Source organism: Trachinotus anak, unplaced genomic scaffold (genome assembly GCF_046630095.1).
Source record: "Trachinotus anak isolate AG129_WGS33_773 ecotype Australia unplaced genomic scaffold, CSIRO_AGI_Tana_v1 ptg000005l, whole genome shotgun sequence".
Classification (NCBI taxonomy): Eukaryota; Metazoa; Chordata; class Actinopteri; order Carangiformes; family Carangidae; genus Trachinotus; species Trachinotus anak.
The window spans coordinates 7,703,572-7,729,970 of NW_027273856.1; the positions used below are offsets into that span (position 1 = coordinate 7,703,572).

Genomic DNA, 26,399 nt, shown 5'->3' on the forward strand with positions numbered 1-26,399 from the left:
CGGTCCGACAGGTTCACCAACATCACAGCCCGGCGAAACCACACAGGGAACCGAGGCAACCACTCCGACTGACAAAGTAACCTCTGAGCCTGCTGGCACCAGCGGTCCGACAGGTTCACCAACATCACAGCCCGACGAAACCACACAGGGAACCGAGGCAACCACTCCGACTGACAAAGTAACGTCTGAGCCTGCTGGGACAAGCGGTCCGACAGGTTCACCAACATCACAGCCCGGCAAAACCACACAGGGAACCGAGGCAACCACTCTGACTGACAAAGTAACCTCTGAGCCTGCTGGCACCAGCGGTCCGACAGGTTCACCAACATCACAGCCCGGCGAAACCACACAGGGAACCGAGGCAACCACTCCGACTGACAAAGTAACCTCTGAGCCTGCTGGCACCAGCGGCCCGACAGGTTCACCAACATCACAGCCCGACGAAACCACACAGGGAACCGAGGCAACCACTCCGACTGACAAAGTAACCTCTAAGCCTGCTGAGACAAGCGGTCCGACAGGTTCACCAACATCATCGCCCGCAGAGACCACACAGGGAACCGAGGCAACAAGTACAACTGACAAAGTAACCTCTGAGCCTGCTGGGACAAGTGGTCCGACAAGTGCACTAACTTCACAGCCCACAGAGACCACATCTTCAACTGACACCGCTACTATAGATTCACCATCTACTCAACCAACTGGAGCACCATCTTCACCTTCAACAGATCCCTCCACCGCAACATCAAGCATTACACCAATATCAACCAATCCACCAACTGATGAGCCAACCACATTCCCACACACACCACCTGCTACACCAACAGTTCAAATCACCACCAGACCATCCACAACAGCAGAGCCGATTATTTGCCTGAATGGTGGAACTTTTAATGGAACTGTCTGCATTTGTGTTTTTGGATTCAGTGGAACTTTTTGCCAGTTTGTTGAATCTTATGTGCCAGGTAATGTTAATGTTACTAAACCTATGTCATTTTAAATTTACATTCAAATTCACCCAGCACATCTGTTATTGTCCTCAATGTTAATTTATGGTGTTCTATATTTTTCACTCTCATTGCAGATACACTGAACAGATCAGTTGTGGTTAACGTGGTAATCGATCAGGAATTTATTGAGCAATATGAAGACGAAACATCACCTGAATACATAGAGTTTGTTGGAAACTTCACCCGAGAGGTAAATTAAATGGATGAGACATGTTGTACGACAGCAAACTATACTGGACACATCCAGTCAGTCATTCCATTACCAGTGATCTACCAAACATTGGGCATTTTACACAGCTTGCCATGTGGTGACTGGAGGAAAAGCAAGAGAGGCAAATCTGCAACTATTTCTTGAACACACAAACCTGAACAAGCAGTCATATTTAGGGTGGCCCTGAAAGCTCAATGCACTGCAACTTTAAAGAACGTGATGGAAATACTCACAAGACAACCAAATACACAACCATACATGACATAATTAAAGAGACAAACCCATGGCAAATACTCACAACACAATGCAAGTGTTTGCAGGGAACAGTAAAAAATTATGAACTTGGTGGGACACAATTGTTCACTGATTTATGACTTTTGAAGTTAAAAGCATTGAACAACAAGTCCACGTGGATGTATGATGGTACATGTATTATGATACATATATGCATGTGTGTCCTAAGTGGGTTCTTCACTGTCTTAAAGTCATTTATTCTTATGGCGACATGAAAGTCAAGGGGAGAAAGAGAGGATGACCTGCAGCAAAGAGCCATGGTCGGACTCGAATCTGTGGCCACTGCAACAATTATGATTTTTAGTAATAATATTATCAACCAAATGGTTTTGGTTTTAGTATTGTGGTAAGTGACCATGATAACAGATATGCATACTTTAGCCAGGGAGGAACTCCTTTCAAAAAGCAAAATGGTAAATGATTGTTGAAAATAACATATTGTGTCATGTTGTCACTATTTCAGATGGAGAAATATTACCAGGAGCAAAACATAGCACACTTTAAAGAGGTGCTCGTAATTAAAGTCAGGTAATGCACTTACTGTATTCTGCTCTACATTATAAGCACAGGGGCCACCCCAATAGAGATAAGTACATAATCCTATTTGCACAAAATGTTTCAGTTTAATACAACAGTACTAAAAATTGGCAAATGATTATTTTCTTTTTTGTTTGTTTTTCTTAGCTGTGGAGGCTCTTTGGACAGATTACCAGATAACCCTGTGGAAGAGGTAAAGAAATTCAAACACCTTCAATGCAGGAGGTTTAATCAGAGATCAGTTATTAACACTGGGCATTAATTGTACAATCTTTATTTCAGATGAGATCATCACCTGAAGTCATGGCTACCTACAGTGTCACACCAAGAGCAGACAGGTGATTGGAGCACAGACACCTTGAAGGATCTTACACTGATCATGTCCAAATCAAGTCATTTGACATTTTAGTGTATGTGATGCACTTGGAAACTTTGCATGATGGCAGCCTCTGATATAGACTACAGGCTTTATCATGGATGAGCATGAGCAGCTCTAAGTAAGCTAAGTAATTACCTGACCTTGAAATTCACTTTGCCCATCTGTGTGGTATGTTGGTGCCAAGCCCACAGTGAACAGGTGGGAGCAGAGCTGCAAACAAGGGGAGGTTTGCTCAAATGAGACAGCACAAACCAGTTGTTGGTATTTTGGTGAAAATTGTTTAAGACTGAGAATCAGAATCATTTAATGACTACATGACTGAGGTCGTGGAAATTGCTCTTGGTACAGGTCAGCTCCATTCAGCAGTAACATCACATATAGAACAATTAGAACAATGACATACACAGCTAACAAAATTCACACACAGTAATTACAAATTTAACACAGGAGATTTCAGTGCAGGCACAGATTCGACAGAAGTGTTCAAAGATGTTACTGCAGAGGAGAGAAACTGATGTTAAGATGGGGGACTTTGGAGGGCAGGGACCTGTAAGCATCTACTAGAGAGTATCAGCTGGAGGAGGGTTTATTATTGCTGTGGGGTTTTGATGGGGATGCATAGATTCAGGTTTAACGTGACACATGACCTTTCAGTATCAATCAGTGCATTCAAAACAGCCTTCAAGAGCTTCGGTAAAGTCAAATGTTGACTTGATGGACTTAGGTTTCTGTCTGTATTTTGGAATGAGGAGCAGCATGCCATGGTCAGACTTTCCTAGTGGAATGAACTGCAAGCTTCACTAATTGTTACATAACAGTGATTGAGTATGCTAGACCCACTGTGACTAATGACTATGGCTTTTGTAGTCTTTTGCTGGAACCCATGATGGGTTGTAATCCTTGCTGCCGACACCGGGTGGGAATATACCCCCCCCCCCCCCCCCCATGACACTACCTTTCGTGACATCACGTCTCCGGTGTTGAGTATCTTTTCTCCTGGGTCAAGAAATTTCTACCACAGTAGAGGATGGGGTGCTCTTCACCCTTCTTTATCTAAAGAGAGTATGGCTCCAAGACCTACCTCTGAGGTATCTGCCTGAACAACAAACTCCTTGTTGAAGTCTGGAACTACCAGAACTGGGAGGGAACACAAGGCTTTCTTCAGGATGGTAAAGGCCTTCTTTGCAGTTTGTGTCCATTTCACCATTCAGGGATTTCTCTTTCTTGTGAGGTCTGTCAAGGGGGTGACAAGATCAGTAAAGTTAGGTATAGTATAGTAGTTTGCAAGACCCATGAAAGATTTCACCTGTCTCTTTGATATAGGGTATAACCAGTCATGCATGGCCCTCAGTTGTCATGTATCCAAGATACTTGATGTCATTATAGCCTAGCTGGCACTTGCTGTGACTGGCTCTGAGACCGGCTCCACAAAGAGCATCCAGTACTCTCTGTACATAAGTTCCCAATCCGTGTGAATCACTTCATCAATGATGGGCACTGGGTAAGTGTCGAACTCTGACATCTTATTCAGTTTGGATGATTATTCAGCACCAAGAGCATTCACTGAAGAAGATGTACATGATAAATTAGTCCATGACACATTCTTAGATCTGCCTCTCCGAGGCTTAGTCTTGCCTCTCGGCTGGAAGGCTTTATTGCATTACCACAACATATGAGCCAGTTCCCCACATCCGTAGCATCTGTGGGTGTGCCTATCCAGAATTAACCTCCTTTGCTCTGGCTCAGCCTGATAGCGTCCCTGTATATTAATATGCCTGGTTGTGTTACCTTGGGTAGGGTTTTGGGGTGGTAGACAAAATTTGCTTGACATTGTGGAGGGATTATGGAACTGCTGAGTCATCCCAAACTTGTTAAAACCTATACCATTCTATATTTCCTGCTTCAGAACATCATAGTTTTCGGCTACTGTTGGCTCCAGGTCTTGAACAGCTTTCTGTTACTCCCCTAACAGGAATGGGGCTAGGATATTGATCAACTGGGCTTTAGGCCATTTTTCTCTTATTGCAATAGTCTCAAGGGCATAGTACGCCTCTGGACTGTTGGTGGGTCCCACTTTAGGGATAATATCACTGGCACAGACTACAGGGCTGGTGGCTGTTTGGCATGCGCCTTGAAGCTGACTCCTATGTAGGTTGAGTTCCTCCTCCTCCTCCTCCTCCTCCTCCTCCTATGGGCTCTTCTTTGCTCCTCCAAAAGAGCCCAGCTTGCCTCATTTTGGAGCTGAGGGCTTTATATCAGCGGCTTCAACATTTCCTCCATTTCGTCCTCACTGGTCCTAAATTGTGCGCAGCGTCAGGAACGTCAGTGTGCCTTCCCCAAAGTGTGTCAAGAAAACTTCCCCCACACCATTACACCACCACCACTAGCCTGTACACAAGGCAGTTAGGGTCAGGCTAGCAACACCACTGAAGGGTAGTCTACTGATATGTTAATCTCCATTTCTCACTACACTGTCATCTCACCTCGCCTCATAGGCATCCCTTGAGACTCATCAGTTTTTTAATGTCTCCCAGAAACTTCACTTGTGTTGTAATTCTGTTTGTTTTGTGGTGTATGACTTAAGGTGTGTTTCTGTAGTTATCATTTTCTGCATAATGTTCATGTGTTGTCACATGCACTGTTGTAAATATATGTACTTAAACATGTATGATTTCTTTGAAATGCAAGTGGAGATTTATTTGAAACCACTGATATGAAAATGAGAGTAATTATCCTTTAAAGTCTGATTTATAATTTGAGTCTTCCAGCAGTGTCTGGACTGATTTGCCTAAATTTGAGTATAGCTCTTCACGTTTGTATTTAGGCTGATGAAACAGGAGCATTTAGTCCCAATATTAATAATAGAAATAAGAGGAGATGTATTATAATAATCAGCAACATATTTTGACGTTCAGAATAATGAATGAACCTGTGTTGAAATTCTCTGCCTCAGTGTCAGTGTCACACATGATGTGATCTTGGAGATTCCAAACAACGCCAGCTCTAATCAACTGTATGACAAGGACTTCAAAGCTGTTAAGGAAGCTGCTGATCACCTGTTTAATTGCACAGGCGGTAAGACAGAAAATCATTACCTACATCATCACATATTGAATCACTGCTAACGAGCCATAGAACCAAATTCATTCACAGAACAAGTTTTATCAGAGACAAACATTAAGTTTGTTACAGTTTATGTTTCAGCTCTGCCTGAAACCATTTTCCTTTTTCCTCTGATCAAACAATGTTGGACATTTTTCTGCTGACAACATATAACATGTTGTGGTATACACACATACTACGAACTCATTTTGTCTTTTGAACCTTCAGATTGTCCTTACAATGTCACAGCTGAACCCACAGTGGATAAAACCGCGGTGGAAATCGGATGTAAGTATGACTTCACTGTAGGTGATGGTTGATGTTGATATTTTAGCATTTCAGTGTGTTTCAAACCTACAACAGTGATCTGAGATGAATTTGGGGTTTTGGCGGATACACTACATTCTACAAATTCCGAACAATTTCACACATGCTCCAGTTAGTTTTGTTACATCTTCAGTAATTCATTACATTCATTTAGAGTTCAGTGAACTGACTGAACAGATTTTTGATCACTTCAGTTCAAGAACAGAAGTAAAGACAGATGACAGGCCCACACCCTTATATTTCAGCCTGTAAACCTCTTTGCTGAGCTGTGCAGGGAGCAGACAGTGGCTTTATTACAGCTGTCTTGTTGATAACCTCTATGAGCTACTGCTTGAAAGAAGGCTGATGAGAGCCAAGATCATCAGAGACATTCAGGTCACAACTGAACAAATGTTAACAAAGATCCTCAGTAGATCCAAATAAATATCCACTCAATGACCAATTTATACACGTCAGTCTGCTAACATTGCCAGGTTCTCCGAATATTGTATCATGTTGTGTTTCAAGCATCAAGTAAGAGATGTGGTCAAGTGTGAATTCACATTGAAATTGTTTCTCTCTCCAGATGTGTGTCCAAGTGCAGTGGAAGATCCAGGTGTCATCGGCTACTATGAAATTAAGGTTGTTGACGGAGTGACCAGATGTGTGACTGTATGCAGCAGTCTCCATTCAGATCCAAAAACTTGCTACAATAAGGGATTCTGCAGAGTGTTCAGAGACATAGGACCTCATTGCGAGTAAGCTGACTGTGTTGTCACTTTGATGCTTTTAAAAACTGATGAACTCTTTTGTGTACTGCTTCCAACATTGCACTCACACATTGACAAAAGCTCTGTCTGCCTTGGTTTTGTGGTTTTAACGATGCTGTATTTTTTAAGTGTATTGCCACAAGTCCTCAACATATTTAGATATTTAAGATATTTCAATACTCAAATCTGTCTCCTTATTATATTTTACGGAAATCGCACTGGTCTTTCTTATAAACTGTACATGTCGACAGACCACTTATATCCTGTAAAAAAACTGTGCAGAAGCTTACAACGACCTATAGTTGCATTTCATTGTAAGGTAACATTTAGTGGTTGTCGTGATTATGACAGGAGCAAAGGAAGAAGTCTGATAATGTTGCATCATCTATCCATCCATCCATCCATCCATTTTGCTTATCTGGGGTCAGGACATGGCTAATCACAGTATTCCAGACAATGGTCTCTCCAGCAACATTTCACAGCTCTTCCTGGGGAATCCCATGCCATTCCAAGGCCAAATTGAATATGTAATCCCTCCAGAGCTCACGACCATAAGTGAGGGTGGGAATGAAGATCGACTGGTAAATCGAGAGCTTTGCCTTCTGGTTCAGCTCGCAAGGTCCAGTAAAACATTTGCATTACCACCCCAGAGCGCACTGGAGGTCACATCTGATGAAGCCAACTGAAGAGCTGAGATACAATTTTGAGGTTCCCAAACTGGACACGCTCCCTGCCTCAGGTGCACCTTGAGATCCTGTCAATGAATCTCACAAACAGGATCAGAGACATGGGAAAACCTTGGCAGAGTCCAACACTCACTGGAAACTTGTTTGACTTTGTGCCCAGCATACGGACACAGCTGTCACTTTGGTTATACAGGGACTGGATGGCTCTTAACAATGGTCTCAATACTCATACTCCTGCAATACCTCCACACCCCTCTCTTAGAGACCAGTTGATGCCCCGATAATTGGAGCACACCCTCTGGTCCCTGTTTTTAAAAATGGGAACCACCAACCCATTGTGCCACTCCACAGGTACTGACCTGACCTCCATGAGACACTGAAGAGGTATATCAGCCAGAATTCCTTGAGGCCAAATAAAGGTTCTCCTGCATAGCATCCCTGAATTCCTCCCACACCTGAGGTTTTGCTGCAGCCCTTCTAGCCTCACAGTACCTGTCTGCTGCTTCTGGAGACCACTGGCCCTGCCTAGCCTGAAAGTCCACATGCTGAAGGGATTACGTAATCCATTTGACCAGGGAACTCCTTGGCATCCCCATGAGTAGCTGGAAAGCGTTTCTGGAGAGAGGGATGGATGAGTGGATACTACATGAGAAAAGCAGAGATACATTTCTGAGGTTCCCAAATTGGACACACTCCTCACTTCTGCTGCATCTTGAGATCCTGTCCATGAATATCATTAACTGGATCAGAGACCAGAGACAAAGGCAGTACAGAGAGTATAAAAGTCCACCTTAAGAGGAGATTGGGTGGCTGGTTGGATGGGCCAACAAAATACTGGACTTTTGGACACAGGAGACCAGTGTTCGATTCCTGACTGAGACCAGTATTTTATGTTGTTTCTTTTATTTCTGACCATATTGCAACCTTAACCATGTTGTTATTATTGTAACCATGACATTGGTCTTCTTATTATAAGGAGGTACTTATTTTAAGCTGAATTTGATGTTTCTATGGGTGATTGAGAACATAGTGAGATGAGTCCATTCAGTATTCAGCTCTTCACCCTTCAGTCCCTGACTACTGAGGTGTATTTTTGGAATAATTTATAATCCATCAATTTGATCATTTCAGACTTTGCCAAACCCCAGTGGTAGTATAAAAAAGACACATTTTGACAGACAGACGGATTTGCCCTTTTCAGTGTTTCTACCTTTAAGTACTTGCTCACTAGAAAATGGCTTGATACGTACTTAAGGAGGCGAATGATGAAATTTAACAAAATGGCATAAACTTTACAAAATAAATTAAAGTGGTAAAATAGTAATAAACTGATAGAATAATAGACAAAATATCTTGTGTTATTTTTAATATTTTGTTTTTGACTTTGCCTCATTGGACTGGTTCAATGTAGCTGTTCACCTTTGCTTAACGTCTTTCTTCCTCTCATGGTCCAGGTGTCAAAATGTGGATTCCACTTGGTACCTGGGCAACGATTGTAGATTCCCTATACAGAGGACTCCTTTCTACGCAGGGTTAAGTGTGACCCTTGCATGTCTGTTGGTGACTGTGGTCGCCTTGACTACATACATGCTGATGAACAAACACAAGCAAACACAGTAAGCTGTCCACTGACATTGTTGACTGTTGGTATGAAATGTGATGTCACGAAACACACTGGAGAGAACTGAAAGCTGTTAAAAATTTCTTCCAGCCATTAGTTCTTCAGATCCAGTCAGACCTGGTTCTTTAGATTTCAGAATATGGTCAAATTGAGAAATTAGAGACATAAACAAGTCAGTCAGGCTTTATTTGTAGCACATGGAAATAATCAACTCCTCCTATTAAGTGGTTATAATGTGTCAATAAAAAGTCTCTTTCAGGGGAAACAGTTAGAAAAGTGGTCAGTGGTTATATCGCTGAGGACGGATGAGCGTTTCTCCAGAAATTTTCAAACATGGCCTCTCTAAATGTTAATTGGTGTGAAGAAAAAATGAACACGGATGAATACCATAAATAATGATGTCACATAAACTGTGATGTCATTAGTGTCATGGTGGTGAAGAGGAATACATTTTCTGAATGGATGAAAAGTTTCCTCTTTGTCTGCAGGAGAAGAGACAATAAAGACAAACTGGTGGACCAGTGGCTGAATGAGGACTTTGAATGGTCCAGATCCAACAGCTCAACTGACACTTATAATGCTGGTAAGATTATAATGGACCTTAGACACACACTCAGTTAATTACTGCAGTGGGTGGTGAATTCATGGATGATCTTATAGTGGGGGGGGGGGGGGGTGTAGTGTGCACTTGAAGTTAGTTCTGTCAAGTGAATGAATTTTCAAGTCATTTCCCATCTGTTAATCTGCAGCTTTTGCGAATTAACTCAACATGTATATATAGTATCATGTCCAATCAGGTAAAATAAAGTAAAGGTAAAGTAGAGGTAACGTAAAGTAAAGGCAAAGTAAACATAAAGAAAGGTAAAGTAAATTAAAGGCCAAATAAAGTTAAAGGTAAAATAAAGTAAAGGTAAAATAAAGGTAAACTAAAGGTAAAGTAAAGTTAAGGTCAAGCTCCTGAGCAAGGCTGTAGAGTGGCCTTAAGATGAAGCACAGATGGAGCAGAGGCTGCTCAAAATCAGAATCAGAATCAGAATCAGAATCAGTTTTATTGCCAAGTATGTTTTCACATACAAGGAATTTTTTCTGGTGATTGGTGCAATTGATTGAAAACCCTGAGAAATAGTCAATACCAGTTGCCATTGCCAGACTTTCGTTCGTTCAGCCCTGAGATCAAGGAGAAAATGCTCTAAATGTGCTAACAAACTAGCAAACAAGCTAACAAAGTTAGAGAGCAACACACTTTAATTACTGCTGACCAATAAAACTAGAACGGGAAGTTGAACGCTGAAACTGAATGCTGGAGCAGCTACAGATAAATGTGCTCATCTTGAAGATCGTGTATGGGCACAACTCATGTGATTACTCATGTACTCATGTAATGTAGTAATAAAGTAGTTATAACTTCAGAGTATGCATCTGATAATGTAGTAGTAACTACTGAGTTTCATATGATAATGTGGTAATAATGCAGTAATGTAGTAATAACTACTAAGTAAACATAAAATAATGTAGTAATAATGTAGTAGTAACTACTGAGTACTGATGTAATAATGTAGAAATAATGATTTTAGTAATAATGTAGTAATAATGCAGTAATAACTACTGAGTAGTCATGTAATAGTGTAGTAATAATATAGTAGTAACTACTGGGCACATATGTAATAAGGAAGTAATAATAATGTAATAATAATGTAGTAATAACAACTGAATACTCATGTAATAATGCAGTAATAATGCAGTGATATGCAGTAATAACTGCTGGGGACTTACCGTCAATGATTCCTCAGTTTGTGTTCTGTACATCAGTGGGACAGTATAGATCAGTGTGTTCATCCTTTCTTGACATTACAAACATAAAATGAAATTTATTCTGGTGGGGTGTGTAAATCTGTCAGAACCACTAACTGTTGTATTTTTAGGAGAGTACAGAAACCCTTCATTCACACATGAAGAATCAGCCAGACAACCTGTACCTGTCTACCAGCTGACTCAACCATCTGTGGATACTGACAACAGACAGTCCAGCCCCTCAGCCAGCACGTACCCTCCTTCACAAACAGGAAACAGAAACCATACTCCATCTTCTAATGGCAGTCCGACCTTACCCCACGGAGACTTCTCATCTAGCCGGCCGGTCAGTGCATCTCTGCAGAAACACAGCAGATCAGTGTTTAGTGGTGTTTGAGTACATGAAGGTTTGGCCGTCTCAATAATTCTGTCTTTTTTTCTTTCTCTCACAGATAAGGATCAGCAGGCCTCAGATCAGGACATCCTGGGATGCCTGAGCAGTGCACTGAAAACTAATTGGACCTCAATTATGTCTTCAAATTGCTGATGACCTGCCTTCATGTCTTCTTGATACCTCCTGCACTATTCATACCAGCTGATCTGTAGATCTTTGTATTATTATTTGATTTATTTATTGATTTTTCCAGCTGACAACAGCCAAAGTGCTGCTTTACTGTGTATTCAATATTTATGATTCTATTGAACAGCCCTGTCATGAACAGTGCCTTTATAAAGCTTCTAATGCTCAGTCCTCTCTGTGCTCAGTTATGAGGCTGTAGTTAGTGGTGGTGTTGTCACTGGACATAGATGTTACTCACATTTAACTGACTCCACTTGTACCTTTTCAGTTCTCAGGGTGTTTCTCCAGCTGCTCCCTGGTTCAGAAAGAATAGGTCAATATGTGTTCGACAGGTGATGATGAAGTCACATCAAAAACACACATTAAAAACTGTACACACCACATCAGTCTGTGAATGACTGAGAGAGCAGAGAAGGTCTGGCATCAGTTCACTAACTAAATGGTAATGAATTGTATTTATCTCACTGGCCACTTAAACAGCTTTACATTATAATCCACATTCACTTGTTCATTCAGCACTTTTCCTCTGCATACAGCACTTTCCTAACACACACACTCACACACCGATGATACACTGGGGTAGTTTGCGGGTCATATGAAGGATCAGTGCACGACCCGCTCTACCTCCTGAGCCATCTGAACTCCCAGCTACACAAAGAACAGGTTTCGTTGGACAGCAGAAATGCTTACAGGGCAAATGAGCTCCTTCATGTCTGAAACTTCTGATTGCACTACAACAGTTGTTGTGGCCTTCATGATTTGGATGCACTTTATCTAAATAAAAGGCTCCTGCTGTCAAAAACAGAATTCTCTGTCTCATTCAAACTAACTTTATTTATTTACTGGTTTACTTAACAGGGACAGTGAACATTAATAATCAGAGCATTAAATGCATCAGAATCAACCAAAGGGCTGATTCTGAGAGAGAGAGAGAGAGAGAGAGAGTGAGAGCAGCAGTTACAGGCCTGTTACTCTCCTCTGGTGAATCTATCAAGCTCAGTCTGCGCATATAATAAGATTTTTTCTACAACAAAAAGGATGAAGGAGGCCGCAGTGAGGCAGGAGGAGCAGTAGTCAGGACTTCAGAGACACTGACTCACCTACAGGCTCAGGTTGGTGAAGAAGAGGCTCTCACATGTTTCTGACAATGACACGTTATCATGTGATGACACAGTTTGAGAACTGCTCTGTCCAGCTGCTCTGAACTCATTGTGATATTAACACTAGAGGCGCCGGAATTCCATAACTACAGCCATAAGCGGTCATTTTGACTGTGTAGTATCTGAAGTTCTATAGGATGTGTGAATTTATGGGTTTGTTATGTTTAGCTGGGTGTCCCCTGGTCAAAAAGATTTGAGGGCCTTAGATAAGAGGTTTAGGTCAAAAGTTCTAGGTACTAGGAGATGGATGGCTTCCTCATCTTATGTGATGAAGCCCTTTTCCTGTTTTTATAGGAAATCACATGTTTAGCTTAGGTTCATGAGAACAACCAACCTATATAAGTGGGGAGTTGGAGCATTTATTTAGGGGAGATTCATATTGGCTCTGACTCCTCTCTCAGGCAATCCATGGTGCTTGATTTGATGCTGGACTTCTTTGTAATAAACCTCTTTATATACAAGCAAGACGGTGTCAGCGGTGTTTTCTTCATCATCATCACATCATCGCTGTTTAAGAAACAACAACTGCTAGACTCCAAACTCTATATGGGTGCTATTTCGGTTTTTTTTAAACGAAATAGCACCAATATGTGCTATTTCCTCATCATTATTCATATGTTTGCTTATAGTCACCTAAACAGCAGTTAACGCACATATGCACACTAGTGGCCTATTTTTGATAGAGACAAAAGAACCTAAACAAACCAGCTCTGGCTGCTGCGGAAAGGACTGGGCCTTCATGGCATGCACTCTACCGGGGCTCCTGGGTGAGCTACTCCGGGGGCCCATTTTCATTGTTGCAGTTTGCGGGCGCCGTCAGGCCAGCCGCTTCTCTGCCTTCTCCCTGGATGTTTAGTTAGCTAAAAGACAGTCCACACGGTCCCATCCCTCCCTTTTCCACAGCCACCTCTGGCTGAGATGACCCCAAGGGCAGGCTGAGTACTAGTTGGCTCAGCGTAGGACAGGACAGCGGAGCTCACCTGGTGCCTCAGCCGTGAACAGAATACCTGGATCCGCAGTTGCTAATAAAAGTAGTCGCCTAATTTCCCTCAGTATGGATTTTGAATCACAAAGTCACTGTCAGTTTCCGCCTCCGACAGATCCCCTGCATCTGAATGAACGCTGTCCAAGTCCTGAAGCATCTCCAAGCCCATCGCTGATAATGAATAGAATAGCGCGAAATTCCGTGTGGTCAATATGACCGTTTGGCCGGAATGGGTAAAAATGATCATAATATAATAAAGAAAATATAGACACTTTTATGAAAATTCAGGGACCAGCAGTGCTGTATTTTTTCCATTTAACAAAGTTATTACAGATGTAAGTTTCAAAACGGTCAAAATGACCGCCACGGCCGCTCTGTGTTAATGTGGAACATGGGCGGAGCATAGACAGACAGATGACATCACAGTTGTATGAAGCATTTCTGCAGCTGATCTGGAGATGTCCATTTTCAATGGCTTTTCACAATGTCAAGATATTTATCAATTTAATCAATAAATAGCTGAAAACATAAAGGAGAATAAAAGAGAGAGAGATGGAAGGTGTAAAAGACAATGACTGATCAGACACATAACAGGTGTGAAATAAATGTAGAATAATATGTAGAAGGAGTGTAAAAGGAGAGTGATTAGTAAATTATGTCAAACTAAAAGGAAAAAAAAAATGTCACATTGACAGACAGACGGTTGACGTGACAGTTGTGTCTGTCTGAGCTGCATGTCCGACAAAATGCTGAAGGCTTCAGGCAGCGTCTTGTTACTACTGATCTCACACACACTTAACACAATTTACACACTTTATTTGAGGAAATGGGTAATAAATCACTGACCATATGAGATGGTTCTCAGCAGTACAGTGGAATATGTTAGCTGAGGGAACTCAGGACTCAGCAACAATAGCTACACTGCCTGATTTGTGTACAGAAGTGGTTCAGACACTCTCTGCTATTGTCCTGAGAATTGTCAGACCAGTGATCGAGGAGCGCTTACTCAGGAAGGAATCTCAGGCTGATATAAGCAACTCTTTGGAGAACTTCAACATATGTCTGGGAGACTCCCTTTCTCGTAGCTTTGCTGCCGCTCTTCATGTCCCACAGGACGTATATCAGAATGCTGATGAGCTGTCAGCACTAGTGGACATGGAAGTTTCACAGAAGGTAAACTCCATAGCATTTGAGGTAATCAAAAGCTCTGAGTGGCCGTAACAGCCGGCTGAAGATATTTGAAAAAGCTGAAATCCCAGTGCCTGGGAGAGTGTTGGCGGCCAACAAACATGGAGTCTACAAAAAGCTATAAAAGCTCTGAGCCAACACCAGGGATCCCTGAATTAGAGGAACCAGAGGAACCAGAGCAACATGAATCACCGCAGAGCATGAAATCCAAGATCTCCGTCCCCTCAGCCACTAAGGCTGTGACTGACGTTCTCTCAAATGACTCAGAGAGACCCCAGACATGAACGAAGAGAGAGACAGTTCTTTTCTGCCTCACATCTGTCTGGAGACTCAGGAAGTGGCGTCTCATATTGTCAATGTTATAAGAGAAGACCTGCATTATGAGAACTTTGAATATGTTGCTGGATGCAGCAAGAAAAGCAGCTCACAGAGACCTCGTTTTAATATGGAGCTAATTATTAGCAAGGTGAGTGAATTTTCTATGGGGTGTCCAGAACTTCAAAAACCCAGATAGCTAGAAACACAGGTTTTCTAGGTTTGCTCAGAAACAATTTGAAAAAATGATGTCAGAGCTGAAGAGTATATTTAATAGAAAAGACACAAAGTTCCTGGTGAGGTTCAAAGGGTACCCTCAGCTCAGAGAGATGGAAACTGTTGAATACAGTCAACCAGATCGTGTTCAGGAGTCTACACCTAAACCTCCCATTACCACAATGAGAAACAAACGGTCCCTAGTTAATTTTGAGACCTTCAAAACCGATGTCGACAGCTTGTTCCAGAAACTAATCCAGTCAAAGGAACCTGCAGTACATGGCAGCAAAACAATGGAAGAAATCGATGACGACATCAAGACATTTTCAAGGGACCTGGTTGATAAAATATACGCACATCTGATGCCTGGGTGGACATTTTGAATGCCCACGGCTTAAATTTCCAAATGTCTTTCTGACTCTGTCATCTGTGAACGCAAGAGGAAGGAGGACACCATTCAGTCACACTTTTCTCCTGAAGTTTTGTACGCCATGACAGAGGATGCAGTAGAAAAGTTCGTGCAGAAGGTTCTACTCTGGATGGAGGAGGAACCATCAGAAAGCACAATTTACAGCGAGGCAGTGTCTGGTGCTCTCGCTGACATCGAAGACATCGTCGCAAATATGCTGACCACACCAGAAGAAAATGACCCCACCAGACCAGAGTCCCCTGAAACCAGAGACACCCAGACCACAACACCCTGTCCTTCAGGTCAGAGGTCACCACTTTGTGAGGCTGCACTGTCTGAATCCTTCAGTGATGATGATGGTGATGATGATGATGGCTTGAATGACAAAGACCATGTTGATAGTTTTGAGTCAAGCTCACACAAGTTGGATTCACAGGAATCTGCTGAAAAATGCCCTGAGCCTACACCAGTCCCTGCACAGTCCGGAGGGATGTCACCCCATCAACCCTTGGAGAACCAGTTCAGGGAATAATTTGATAGGTTCACACATCATCACACCTTCCACCTCACCTGACTTGTAGAAGGTCGATGTGGAGAGTAGCTCTGGCACAAAAATATCAAGAACCTAGAGAACTTTTTTCCTTCAAGATGAAAACCATTAATAGACCTTTCAGCAGACATTTCTGACTCATAATAGTGGGTGATACAGCTTCATTATTGATGCAGACAGGTGTTTCTGTTATGTAGCCTCCCTCACTGATAGAAAAGAGGTGATCATAACAGAAACACCTGCAGGACTGATAAACTGCCAACTAATTGTAAATCTAAGTCAGTCACACTTGTGTTTTAAGTCAAAATGTCTGCTGTGAGAAGCGTCCAGGGCTGCATGGTGCCTCAGTGCTTTACACTGTGGCCTCGCAGCAAAGGTCAGGGTTGGATTCCCAGCCTCAGTCTTTGCTGTGTGGGGCTTCTATAACCCCCGTGTTGGTGCAAGTTTACTCCAGGTGCTCCTTATTTTAAATCAAAAAACACCACAAAAACAACATTAAAAACATGACAAATTACATTTTGAGTTGACTTGAGTTTTCCTCTGCTTTCAGACGTATAAATAAAGTATAAATGCTAAACTCAGGTTGATTATGACTCAGATTGTTACTGTCATACACTAAGTGGATGTGTCATTTTCAGAAAAACGTGTATATATTGACCGATGGAATTAACCATAACACGTGAAGAGCATTTGGCTGCTGAAACCTCAGGGAAAAGTACAGTGGATCTCAAGTCTCCATCTGTGTGAACCTGTAACTGTACTTTCATAGTCTGCCAGAACTATAAACAGTTGTCTGGATAGGAACATCATATTAGAGATATGTCATTGTCATTTTTCGGTTTTTCCTTTTTAATGAATTTGCAAATATTTCTAGAATTCTCTTTTCACTTTGTCATTATGGGGTACTGAGTGTAGATTGATATGATAAAATTATTTGATTTTAGCTTTAGCTGCAACATAATAAAATGTAGAAAGAATTGATGGTCTGAATGCTTTCTGACTGCACTGTGAATGTAATGACTCCTACTAAGAATCCCACTGATGGTCTGACAAATACAGGGATTCAAAATAGGTTTTTAATTCATTAATTCATTTTTTATGGTACATTACCACTTTATTACATCAGTACTCAGTGGTCATTACTATATTATTACATCATTACATCAGTACTCATTAGTCATTACTACTTTATTACATTAGTACTCAGTAGTCATTACTACATTATTACATCAGTACTCAGTCATTAGCAGGTGGTAATGGCCACATGTATAGAGCTGGTGTAAACATTCAAAACTGTCTTTCATGTTAAGGAACATGGTCTGACAAACATGTCATATACAGTGTGTACTGTCAGTGTGTACTGCCAGTGTGGAGCCAAATAGGGTCAGTGCAGTTTTATTGAGCTTGGCACCACTGGCAGTGAAGTGCTACAGGGTCAATGTTAACCCTCTAACAGTTCAGCTGTCCTATAGGCTGTAACAGGGTTGATAAGTTTTTCCTCCATTTTAAGTGTTTTAACTTTCCTTCAGGGCAAATATATTTTGCTTATTTTAGATAATTTATTATAAATTATGTACATCAGTGTCATTTATCAAAGCACATTGCAGTGTTTTTGATTTTGTAATGAGTACCTCCAGCTCTTCTCACAGCCTTTGGTTTAAATTCATTTCAGTGGTATGAAAACAGTTATGTCACAGTTATGTTAACCAGACAGCCAAAATGAATAGAAAACTGTGCCTGACTGGAAAGTAAAAAAGTCTCATTTAAAAACAATGTACATGATCCTATAAGAAAACTGGTACATCCAGTATGTTGCTGAAATACAGTATGCTCAAGTAAATGTCAAATCAAAAGCTGACATCAATGAAACAAGATCTGGAAAAGTAACAACAGTAAATGCCATTTGCTGCATTCAGCCTTGCACAGCACTATAAAGTAAGTGGGTGTGAGCTGTTGTAAAGATGCACTCAGTGAGGCTTGCAGGCAGGCCACAGATGCTGTCTGTCCACATGGCTGAAGAACTACAATAAATAGGTTTCACAACATTCTGAATGAAGGACAAAAACACAGTGCATTTCTCCAGTGATTTCAATGGCTGCTAAAAATGTCTGTGTGACTGAAAGGCAGAAATGTGAAGCTGATATATTTAGACCACTCGTTTATTTTAATGCCACTGTATCTTTTCCTGTTGGTTGTTATTCTTGTGTTTGATCAGCTGATCACACCCCACAGTGATTTTAGTCTCATGTTTATCATCAGCAAGTTGTTTACATGTCATCATCTTCAGCCCTGTTAACATGAAACAAATAAACAGCACAGGGCAACAATGCAATGAGAACATATATGAAATAAAACATGTCACAACGTCATAAAACCAACACTCATAAAGTTTAAATTCAGCAGCTTAAAAAACAAAACATAAGAGCAGAATTGAAAAGTAAAAACCAGAAGCAGTAAAACATGCAGACAGATGAGACATTAGACCAGTATGAATAAATTGGTATTTGCACCAGTTCAATGTGGATCAGGGGCTCTGGACCTTCTGCCTGACAAATGGAGCTGGAACTCACTGTGCAGGATGTAGGTGCAGTCAGACACTATTACTCAAGCTTGTTTGGTCATATATAAGATCAGCTGCATATATAGGTGATTTTTCTACACCCATTATTCTTATGGAGGATTTGATGAAGTCGTCAATTTGGGATTTCAGCTAAAGCAAGTCTGATTCCAGATGATTTGCTCTGCCTGGTGAAATACTCAGTGTAAAAAATAAAACCTTTCATAACATAAGGTGTTAACATGTAGGCTACCTCCCAGCTGAGCATGTTATCAAAATCCATCCATTTTCTTCCACTTATCCAGGTTCAGGTCAAGGGGGCACCAGATTAAGCAGGGTATTCGAAACATCACTCTCTCCATCAATGCTTTCCAGCTCTTCCTTAGGGATCCCAAGGTGTTCCCAGGCCAGATGGGATATGTAATCTCTCCAGCAAGTTCCCCAGGGTCTTCTCCCAGTTTGACGTGCCCGGAAAACCTCCAACGGACCACCCAGGACGATCCTAATCAGATGCCTTAACCACCTCAACTGGCTACTTTGAACGCTGAGGGAGCAGTGACTCTTCTCCAAGCTCCTCACCCTATCTCTAAGGGTGAGCCCAGACACCCTACGGAGGAAACTCATTGTTGGCACTTGTATCTGTGATCTTGTTCTTACAGTCCTTGCCCAGAGCTCATGATCAAAGGTGAGGGTCAGAACAGAGATCAACTGGTAAATCAAGAGTTTGGTCTTCTGGCTCAGCTCCCTCTTCACTACAACGGTCTGGTACAAAATCCACATTGCTGCTGAAGCAACACTGATCCATCTATCAATCTCCTGCTCCATCTTACCTTCACTTGTGAACAAGACCCCAAGATGCTGAACTTCTTCACTTGGGGAAGCAACTCACCCAGGAGTGGGTGAGCAGTCAGCAGCTCTCCTCCCCAACTGAACACAGCCCAAGTCAAGCCCTGCTCCCCTTATCTGAGTCACTGAACAGTTTGCCAGAACTTCATTGAGGCCAAATGAAAGTCCTCCATAGCCTCCCAGAATTCCTCCCACACCTGAGTTTCTGCTGCTGTGACTGCTGAAGCTGCAGCCCTTCTGGCCGCCTGGTACCTGTCTGCTGCTTCTGGAGACCGTAGGACCTGCCAAGCCTGAGAGACCTCCTTCTTCAGCCTGACGGCTTCCCTCACCTTGGGTTTCCACCTGTGGATTCTTAGGTTACCACCTCGACAGATAACCTTAAGACCACAGCTCCTAACTGTCGCTTCTGCAACGGAGGCTTTGAACATGGCCTACTTACACTCCATGTCCCCAACCTCCCCTGAGTTGCATGAGGAATTATTCCGGAGGCGTGATCGCTTCCTACCCTGAAGTCCATCCTGGTGTGTGGTGGGTCCACGAGGCAGTGAATTCATGTTGATTTTTCAGGCTGGGCCCAAGAGGGCACCATGGGTCAAGGCCCAGCAACCAGACACTTGCCAACGAGCTCACCTCCCGGGTCTGGCACCAGGAGGGGGCCCTGGTTTTCCTTTTCCAGGCAAGGTGCTGCAGCTCTGACCTTGCCTGTCCATTTAGGGTTTTGTGAATCCCTCTAAGTTTGGCCCCTTGCTTGGGACCAATTCGCCTTGGGAGACCCTACCAGGGGCTATTGGCCCCAACAACACAGCTCCCAAAGTTGTTGGGTCATACAAACACCTCCACCACATCAAGGTGCCAATTCAAAGAAAAAATGTTATCAACATAAACTACTGTATATTTGAATTAGTCAGGTCACTTCACCCAGCAAATGTTTTGTCACTTCAATATGATGATGATTTGTTATTGTACATTTACATTCAGAAACACACCTCCATCTTTAATCACTTAACAAGCAGCAGCATTCAGGCATCAAGGCTCAGGTCACATTTCTTTCATCTGCTGCTTAAACCCCTGGACAGAAGAAGGGAAACCCCGTGAGATAGTTCAAGTCTGTGAAAGTGAAAGGGCTGCAGTTCCTCTAATGACCACTACATTCTGGCTCCAGCAGTGAGTCAGTCCCCATAGACTCCCATGTTAAAATGTTCAACTTTACAGCAGAAATAAACATGTTTACAGCCTGGTACAAAAACTGTTCTGGTCTCTAGAGCTAATTTTATTAAGGACTAAAGTTGTGGAGAATTGAGGGCATGGCCTCAATGGGCAAGTGATTTATTTACATTCAGAAACCTAACATTATGTATAATATTATGTTTCTATGACATCACAGTCTTTCATGTCTCTCGTGTGTTTTTTTTGTGTTGTTTTGGCAGTTTGAGTAATCGACACCAAGTGGTTCAACATGGTGGAAGCATTATGAAAATATTAATGTGTAAAATATAAAATTATTAATTTTTAAAAAACACGATAAACGTTTGAATGCACAGAAAGCAAACACTGTGTGTAGAGAGAGAGTATCTTAGTAAGCAGTGACTGATGGATGGAGGAAAAACAAATTACACAACAGATATGGGAGGAGAGGAGGAGGAGAACAAGAGGAGGAGAGGAGGAGGAGGGAGAGATTGATGTGTTATGCCCAGTCTGTTGCAGCAGCAGCAATTAGATAATAGGTCTGGATCAGCAGCACACAGCCTGCTCAACACCATTAGAGATTAGCCTGAGAAAGCTGTTTCACTGCTGCTGGATGTGGACCGGCTCTGTCGTTATGGATCTCATCTATACACAGTCCAACCCAGCAGACCAACAGAAATACCCCCGAGAAAGAAATCTGATCCAGCTCTTCTCTATAAAAAGTAGAAATAAACTGGTAGTTCTGAGACATCCTTCAACTGCCTCCATGTGATCCTGTTGGCTCTCTTCTCTGCCTGATGGATTCTCTGCAGAGCGAGTGACCAGAGAGCGAGCTCCCCGCCTGCCTCTGACACTGCACCAGATCCTCATGTTTGACCCCCTGTTATTTCTATATTGTATGTTTCATGGGTTCTTCAACATCAGATCAGGTCAGATCTGATTAGATAAATAAACAGTAGTATAAGAGTCAGTTTAATATGCAGGTCTGTAGCATTTCGTTACACTAAACAAAAATACAACTGACCCTTTAAACCACGGACCCTTTCACACTGGCCAAAAAACCTACCATTACCTGCCAACACCCGCTAACATCTGCTAACACCTGCTAATACTTTCCAAAACCTTCTAACACCAGCTAACACCTGCCAACACCTGCTTAAACCTGCCAACACCCACTAACATGCTAACAGACACTAAGATCTGCAAACACCTGCTAACATCTGCTAACACCCACTAACATTTTCCAATACCTACTAACACCAGCTAACACCTGCTAATACCTGCTAAAACCTGCCAACACTCACTAATACCCGCTAACATTCATTAACACCCGCTATCACCCGCTAACATCTGCCAACATCTGCTAACACCTGCCAACACCTGCTAACATCTGCTAAAACCTGCAAATACTTGCTGACACCCACTATCACTGTGCAAACTCAGCAATGTTCCTCACCCTACGTTAGTGTGTCTGTTTGGCTCTGTGATTAAATGTAGTTTTTTATGTCATTTGTCCCTTACATCAGTAGCATCAGTGTTTGTTTACCTGCCCAGGTACTCCTCATAGCTGCTACACCACTTCTCTTTGTATGAGATTAATGTCAAATAATGAAGTGAATACCTGCAGCATGGTTCATGAAAGTCAGAGCGCCTGTCAAAACTGGCCTTAGTTGGATAAAAATTCTTTAACATCATGGTTCTGTTTCCAAATGGACATAAAGGTGTGGACATTACTAAGGAGCACAGTTGAAAATGTCAGTTGGAAATGTGATAACACATCTAGTTATTTTGTTATGTTTGGGTGTATTTTCTGTTTGGACCCATGAGCGAAGGGCTCCAGCAGGTGAGTGGCAGCAGCACTGGAGGTGGAGAGAGAAAAAAATAGCAACAAGCAATCAAACAAGAAGCAAAAACTAGAGAGGTTTAGTGGTCTGGAGTGTTACCACAAAAGGAGTGCAACAATCTGGAGACGAGTGAGTGGGGAGCTGGGGTTTTTCCACAGAGCTTGATCAGTGATGAGTTGCAGGTGTGCCAGATAGCCAGTGCTGTGCTACGCCCCTGCTGAGAAGCAAACACACACACACACACACACACTCACACACACAGAAGGGGGAGGAGACACACAGAAAGACAGGCAGAGAAAGAAGACAGACAAAGGGAAACATCGTTGAAAATGCTGGAGAAACAGGCTCTGAGCCTCTCTTCTGATTGGCTGACTGTTTTCTGAATGATCCAATAAAAATATGGCAGATTTCATGTAAAGACTCAAAGAAACCAAAACCTGCAAGGTTGGATGGTGGGCAGGGCTTGGGGTGTGGCTGAGAGCAGTGACTGCTTTGTTGTGACATTACAAAGTCCCAGAAGTCCTGACGGCTGGTTTTAAGGCTCAGTTTCTGAATACAGGCTGTGTGCATTTCTCTGTGGACTGAGGCTTTGATACTTTCACAGTATTAATATAGAATCTAGACCTGCTTTATAATCAAAAAACACATGGACAGCTACCTTTAGACTGTATGGACATTTAACTAAGGGCCAATAAAATGTTCTCGTTGCCTTTAAAAGCAGTACACACTCTCAACTGTGGTGTGTGATCAAAACTCTTGAAGATACACAGAACATTTTTAAAGAGCCAGTCACTAAGACCACAGTAATTTAAAACACAAAGAGTGACAGAGAAAACAGTCACAAGTAGGAACTGTCTCTCTCTTGCTTCCAGCTCCCTGGTGAGCTGCTGTGTGAAAGTGTTGGCAAAGGTTGTTAAGCTCCAGACCTGTGAATCACTGATTCAGGTGTTGTGTTATATAAAGTCCTGACATGTCATCTGGACCAGCCTCTGTTCTTTTTCTCACCAGCCTCTCTGGAAAAATGTAGTGTGCTCCCAAATATGTACTCTTCATATTGTAAGAGTAATCAGCATCCATTACTCCTCTGATGAAACCCAATAAACTAAAAAATGAAACAGGAAACAAGACACGAAAATTGATGAATGTTTCACCAATTCACACTGTCAGAATAGATAGATGGGCAGACGGATGGAGGGACAGATGGACGGACGGACAGATAGATAGATAGATAGATAGATAGATAGATAGATAGATAGATAGAGTGTGGACAGTGAACAGTGTCTGCACTTTCAGGGCTCAACATATTGATTATGTAATATACAACCATGGTGCTGCAGTGACTCCTTAATTCTCTAAGAGCTGTTCGCCTTTATGCTGAGACAGACACTGTAATGGAGGGAGAGTGGAGGTGGGGGTGGGGGTGGGAGGTATAGAGGGAGAGTTGGATAGAATGAGATTAATTCAACAGAGGAGGAGTAACTGGTTGCAAATTCATATATGTGTGTGTCTCTGTGTGTGTGTGTGTGTGTGTGTGTGTGTGTGTGTGTGTGTGTGTGTGTGTGTGTGTGTGTGTTGTAAATTGCCTGTTGGCTCCAGGAGGACTGAAGGAGGGCTCAGAGAGTCAGTGAGATCACTGGGTCCATTTGTCCATAAAAAATCTGAACTGTTAGTTTTTCAGTTCATGTTCAGTTGCTGTTGAGGAGGGCATGAAATAAGAGGATAGATGGACGGATGGATGGATGGATTATGGATGGTTGAATGATGGATAGATTAACTGATGGATGGATCACTTCAGAGTCTCTATGACCACCCACAGCCTTGAGTCGTGTTTTGTAAATGTAAATGTAAATGTAAATGTAAATGTAAATGTAAATGTAAAAATATAGTTAAATTTCACCTTTTCTTCAATGTAAAATATGATTAAAATGCACAACACCTAGATCCCCCCAGGGTTCATGACACCAGGACCCCCCCAGGGTTCGCGACACACACTCTGAGCGATGATTAAATTTAATGAACACATTCGTGCTCCCAAGGGAATCAACCCTTTTGACGTCCATGACCTTGTGGCCCTCTAACAGCAGAATGGTCAGTATGTTGTTTGTTCTGTCAAGCATTTTTATTCGGGGGGGTTGACAATCATTGTGGCCCCAGGGACCACTCATGTGGCTTCATCTTTCAGTCTTTTTAGATTTGGACAAATCAATAAGTGTACATGTGGTAAATGTCAGAGACAGGATCATTTAGGGGGAATCACAGGTCATTATTAAATTATACAATTTTATATTTACAATATTAATAATTATTACATAAACTAGGCTGAGAACTAACACCAGAGAAGGAGCCACAGGATTTTATCTCTCATATTCATCCTACCCTGCTCTTGTAACAGGTCCAATACAACTGCATGAGAGGGGTGTGTGTGTGTGTGTGTGTGTGTCTTAATGTACCCTGAGAGGAGAGATGTGGGACAGGTCAGATTGAAGGCACTTAGGTTGATTAAAATCTCTCTGGACTGCAGTGCCTCCTCTCCTCTCCTCTCCTCTCCTCTCTCCTCTCCTTTTCTCCTTTTCAGTACACCGTCCTCATTTAGCACAGCAAGAGGAGAACAGCCAGGAAAGAAACATATAAAGCTTTATTGTAATGTTTAATTTAATTATCTCCAGTATTACTCAAACTGATTTCTATTTGCTGCTTTTCTGTCAGGTATTGATCAGCTGCGGTACACACTGTTGTCAGTATATTAGGTACACCAAGCTAAGTCAGGCTGATCCACAATCCTGCAGCAGATCCTCCTTCATCAAGGTCATAATGCTCAGTTTTTGTTGAAACTGAAGTGTTGATTCAACTCTGTGATATTTTGGACAATTTGCACCAGGTGTCTGTAGCCAGCAATGGTATTCGCACCTGCCGTGGATAGCTACTGTGGCTAATAACACCCAGGTTTTAGGTTCTCCTGGACCATTTTAATGAGTCAAATGGGAGAAGTTCTCTCCTGTCAAAGGGTCTATTTTAACTCAAACCATGATCTTAACCTTAACCTGATGAAACTGCGCCTGAAAACGGAATAATAATGATAATAATAATAATAATGATGAAATAAACACTCCATTCTGTTAATTAGTCTATCCTCATTGATACAAGTGGACAAACTAATAGAAACATCTATCAGTACAATACAGCTCACCAGCAGCACCACAATGAACATTTTTAATAAACTGACAGCTGGGTGTATTTGAGAGGAAACTGAATTTACACTTTAAATGTGAACTGATCAGCTTATACTGATCATAGGGTCAGGTGACTGTGATGTGAACGGTGACACTCAGACTGATCAACCTTTCAGTTCTCAGCTTTAAAGGCTGAAAAATGAATGTGCTCGTGTTAATAATAGATAAAAACTGTTTGTTACAGTCAACATGACAAATTTGAGATGATCTGTCAGTGTGTCTTCATATCCCTTTATAATAAAGTGGACGAACATCTGAACACTGTGATAAATATAGGAACAACGTTTCTACAGGACAAGGCACACAGACACACACAGTAAGACACACACACACACACACACACAAAACATTCCCACAATCCTGAGTATGACCTCCATCCTATAAGTTTCAGAACAGTTGTTGTCTCAAGCACCAAAAAAACCCAACAGTTGTTCCTTTATAGCTTGGTGTGTGTGTGTGCGTGTGCGTGTGCGTGTGTGTGGTTTGAGCACTTAAAGGGACACTGCACCAGCTTCATGTATGAGGACCCTACAGCCTGTGTTCAATGTATGTAGTGTTTGTGTAGATGATGATGGCACTGAACATGTTTCCTTCATCTGACATGAAGGTTCGAGGTGAGCTACGAAC

General features: G+C 42.1%; 1 protein-coding gene across 1 annotated transcript; it reads left to right on the top strand.

Moving 5' to 3' along the window:
* Nucleotides 1–418: 418 nt before the first annotated feature.
* On the top strand, nt 419–11,583 carry LOC139621525 (mucin-12-like). The gene is made up of 12 exons (XM_071478114.1): nt 419–965; nt 1,085–1,200; nt 1,979–2,043; nt 2,200–2,245; nt 2,335–2,390; nt 5,385–5,506; nt 5,762–5,821; nt 6,426–6,597; nt 8,750–8,911; nt 9,405–9,499; nt 10,839–11,053; nt 11,160–11,583. Exons 3-12 carry the CDS (start codon nt 1,979–1,981, stop codon nt 11,202–11,204), a joined length of 1,038 nt encoding a protein of 345 aa, XP_071334215.1. The 5' UTR covers nt 419–965; nt 1,085–1,200; the 3' UTR covers nt 11,205–11,583.
* The last annotated feature ends 14,816 nt before the right edge of the window (nt 11,584–26,399 follow it).

Excerpts from the sequence above, each read along its gene's own strand:
- LOC139621525 (XM_071478114.1), top strand. The coding sequence starts at position 1,979 with ATGGAGAAATATTACCAGGAGCAAAACATAGCACACTTTAAAGAGGTG. Across the intron at positions 6,598-8,749 it reads GACATAGGACCTCATTGCGA|GTGTCAAAATGTGGATTCCA; the intron begins GTAAGCTGACTG and ends CTCATGGTCCAG. Across the intron at positions 11,054-11,159 it reads ACTTCTCATCTAGCCGGCCG|ATAAGGATCAGCAGGCCTCA; the intron begins GTCAGTGCATCT and ends TTTCTCTCACAG.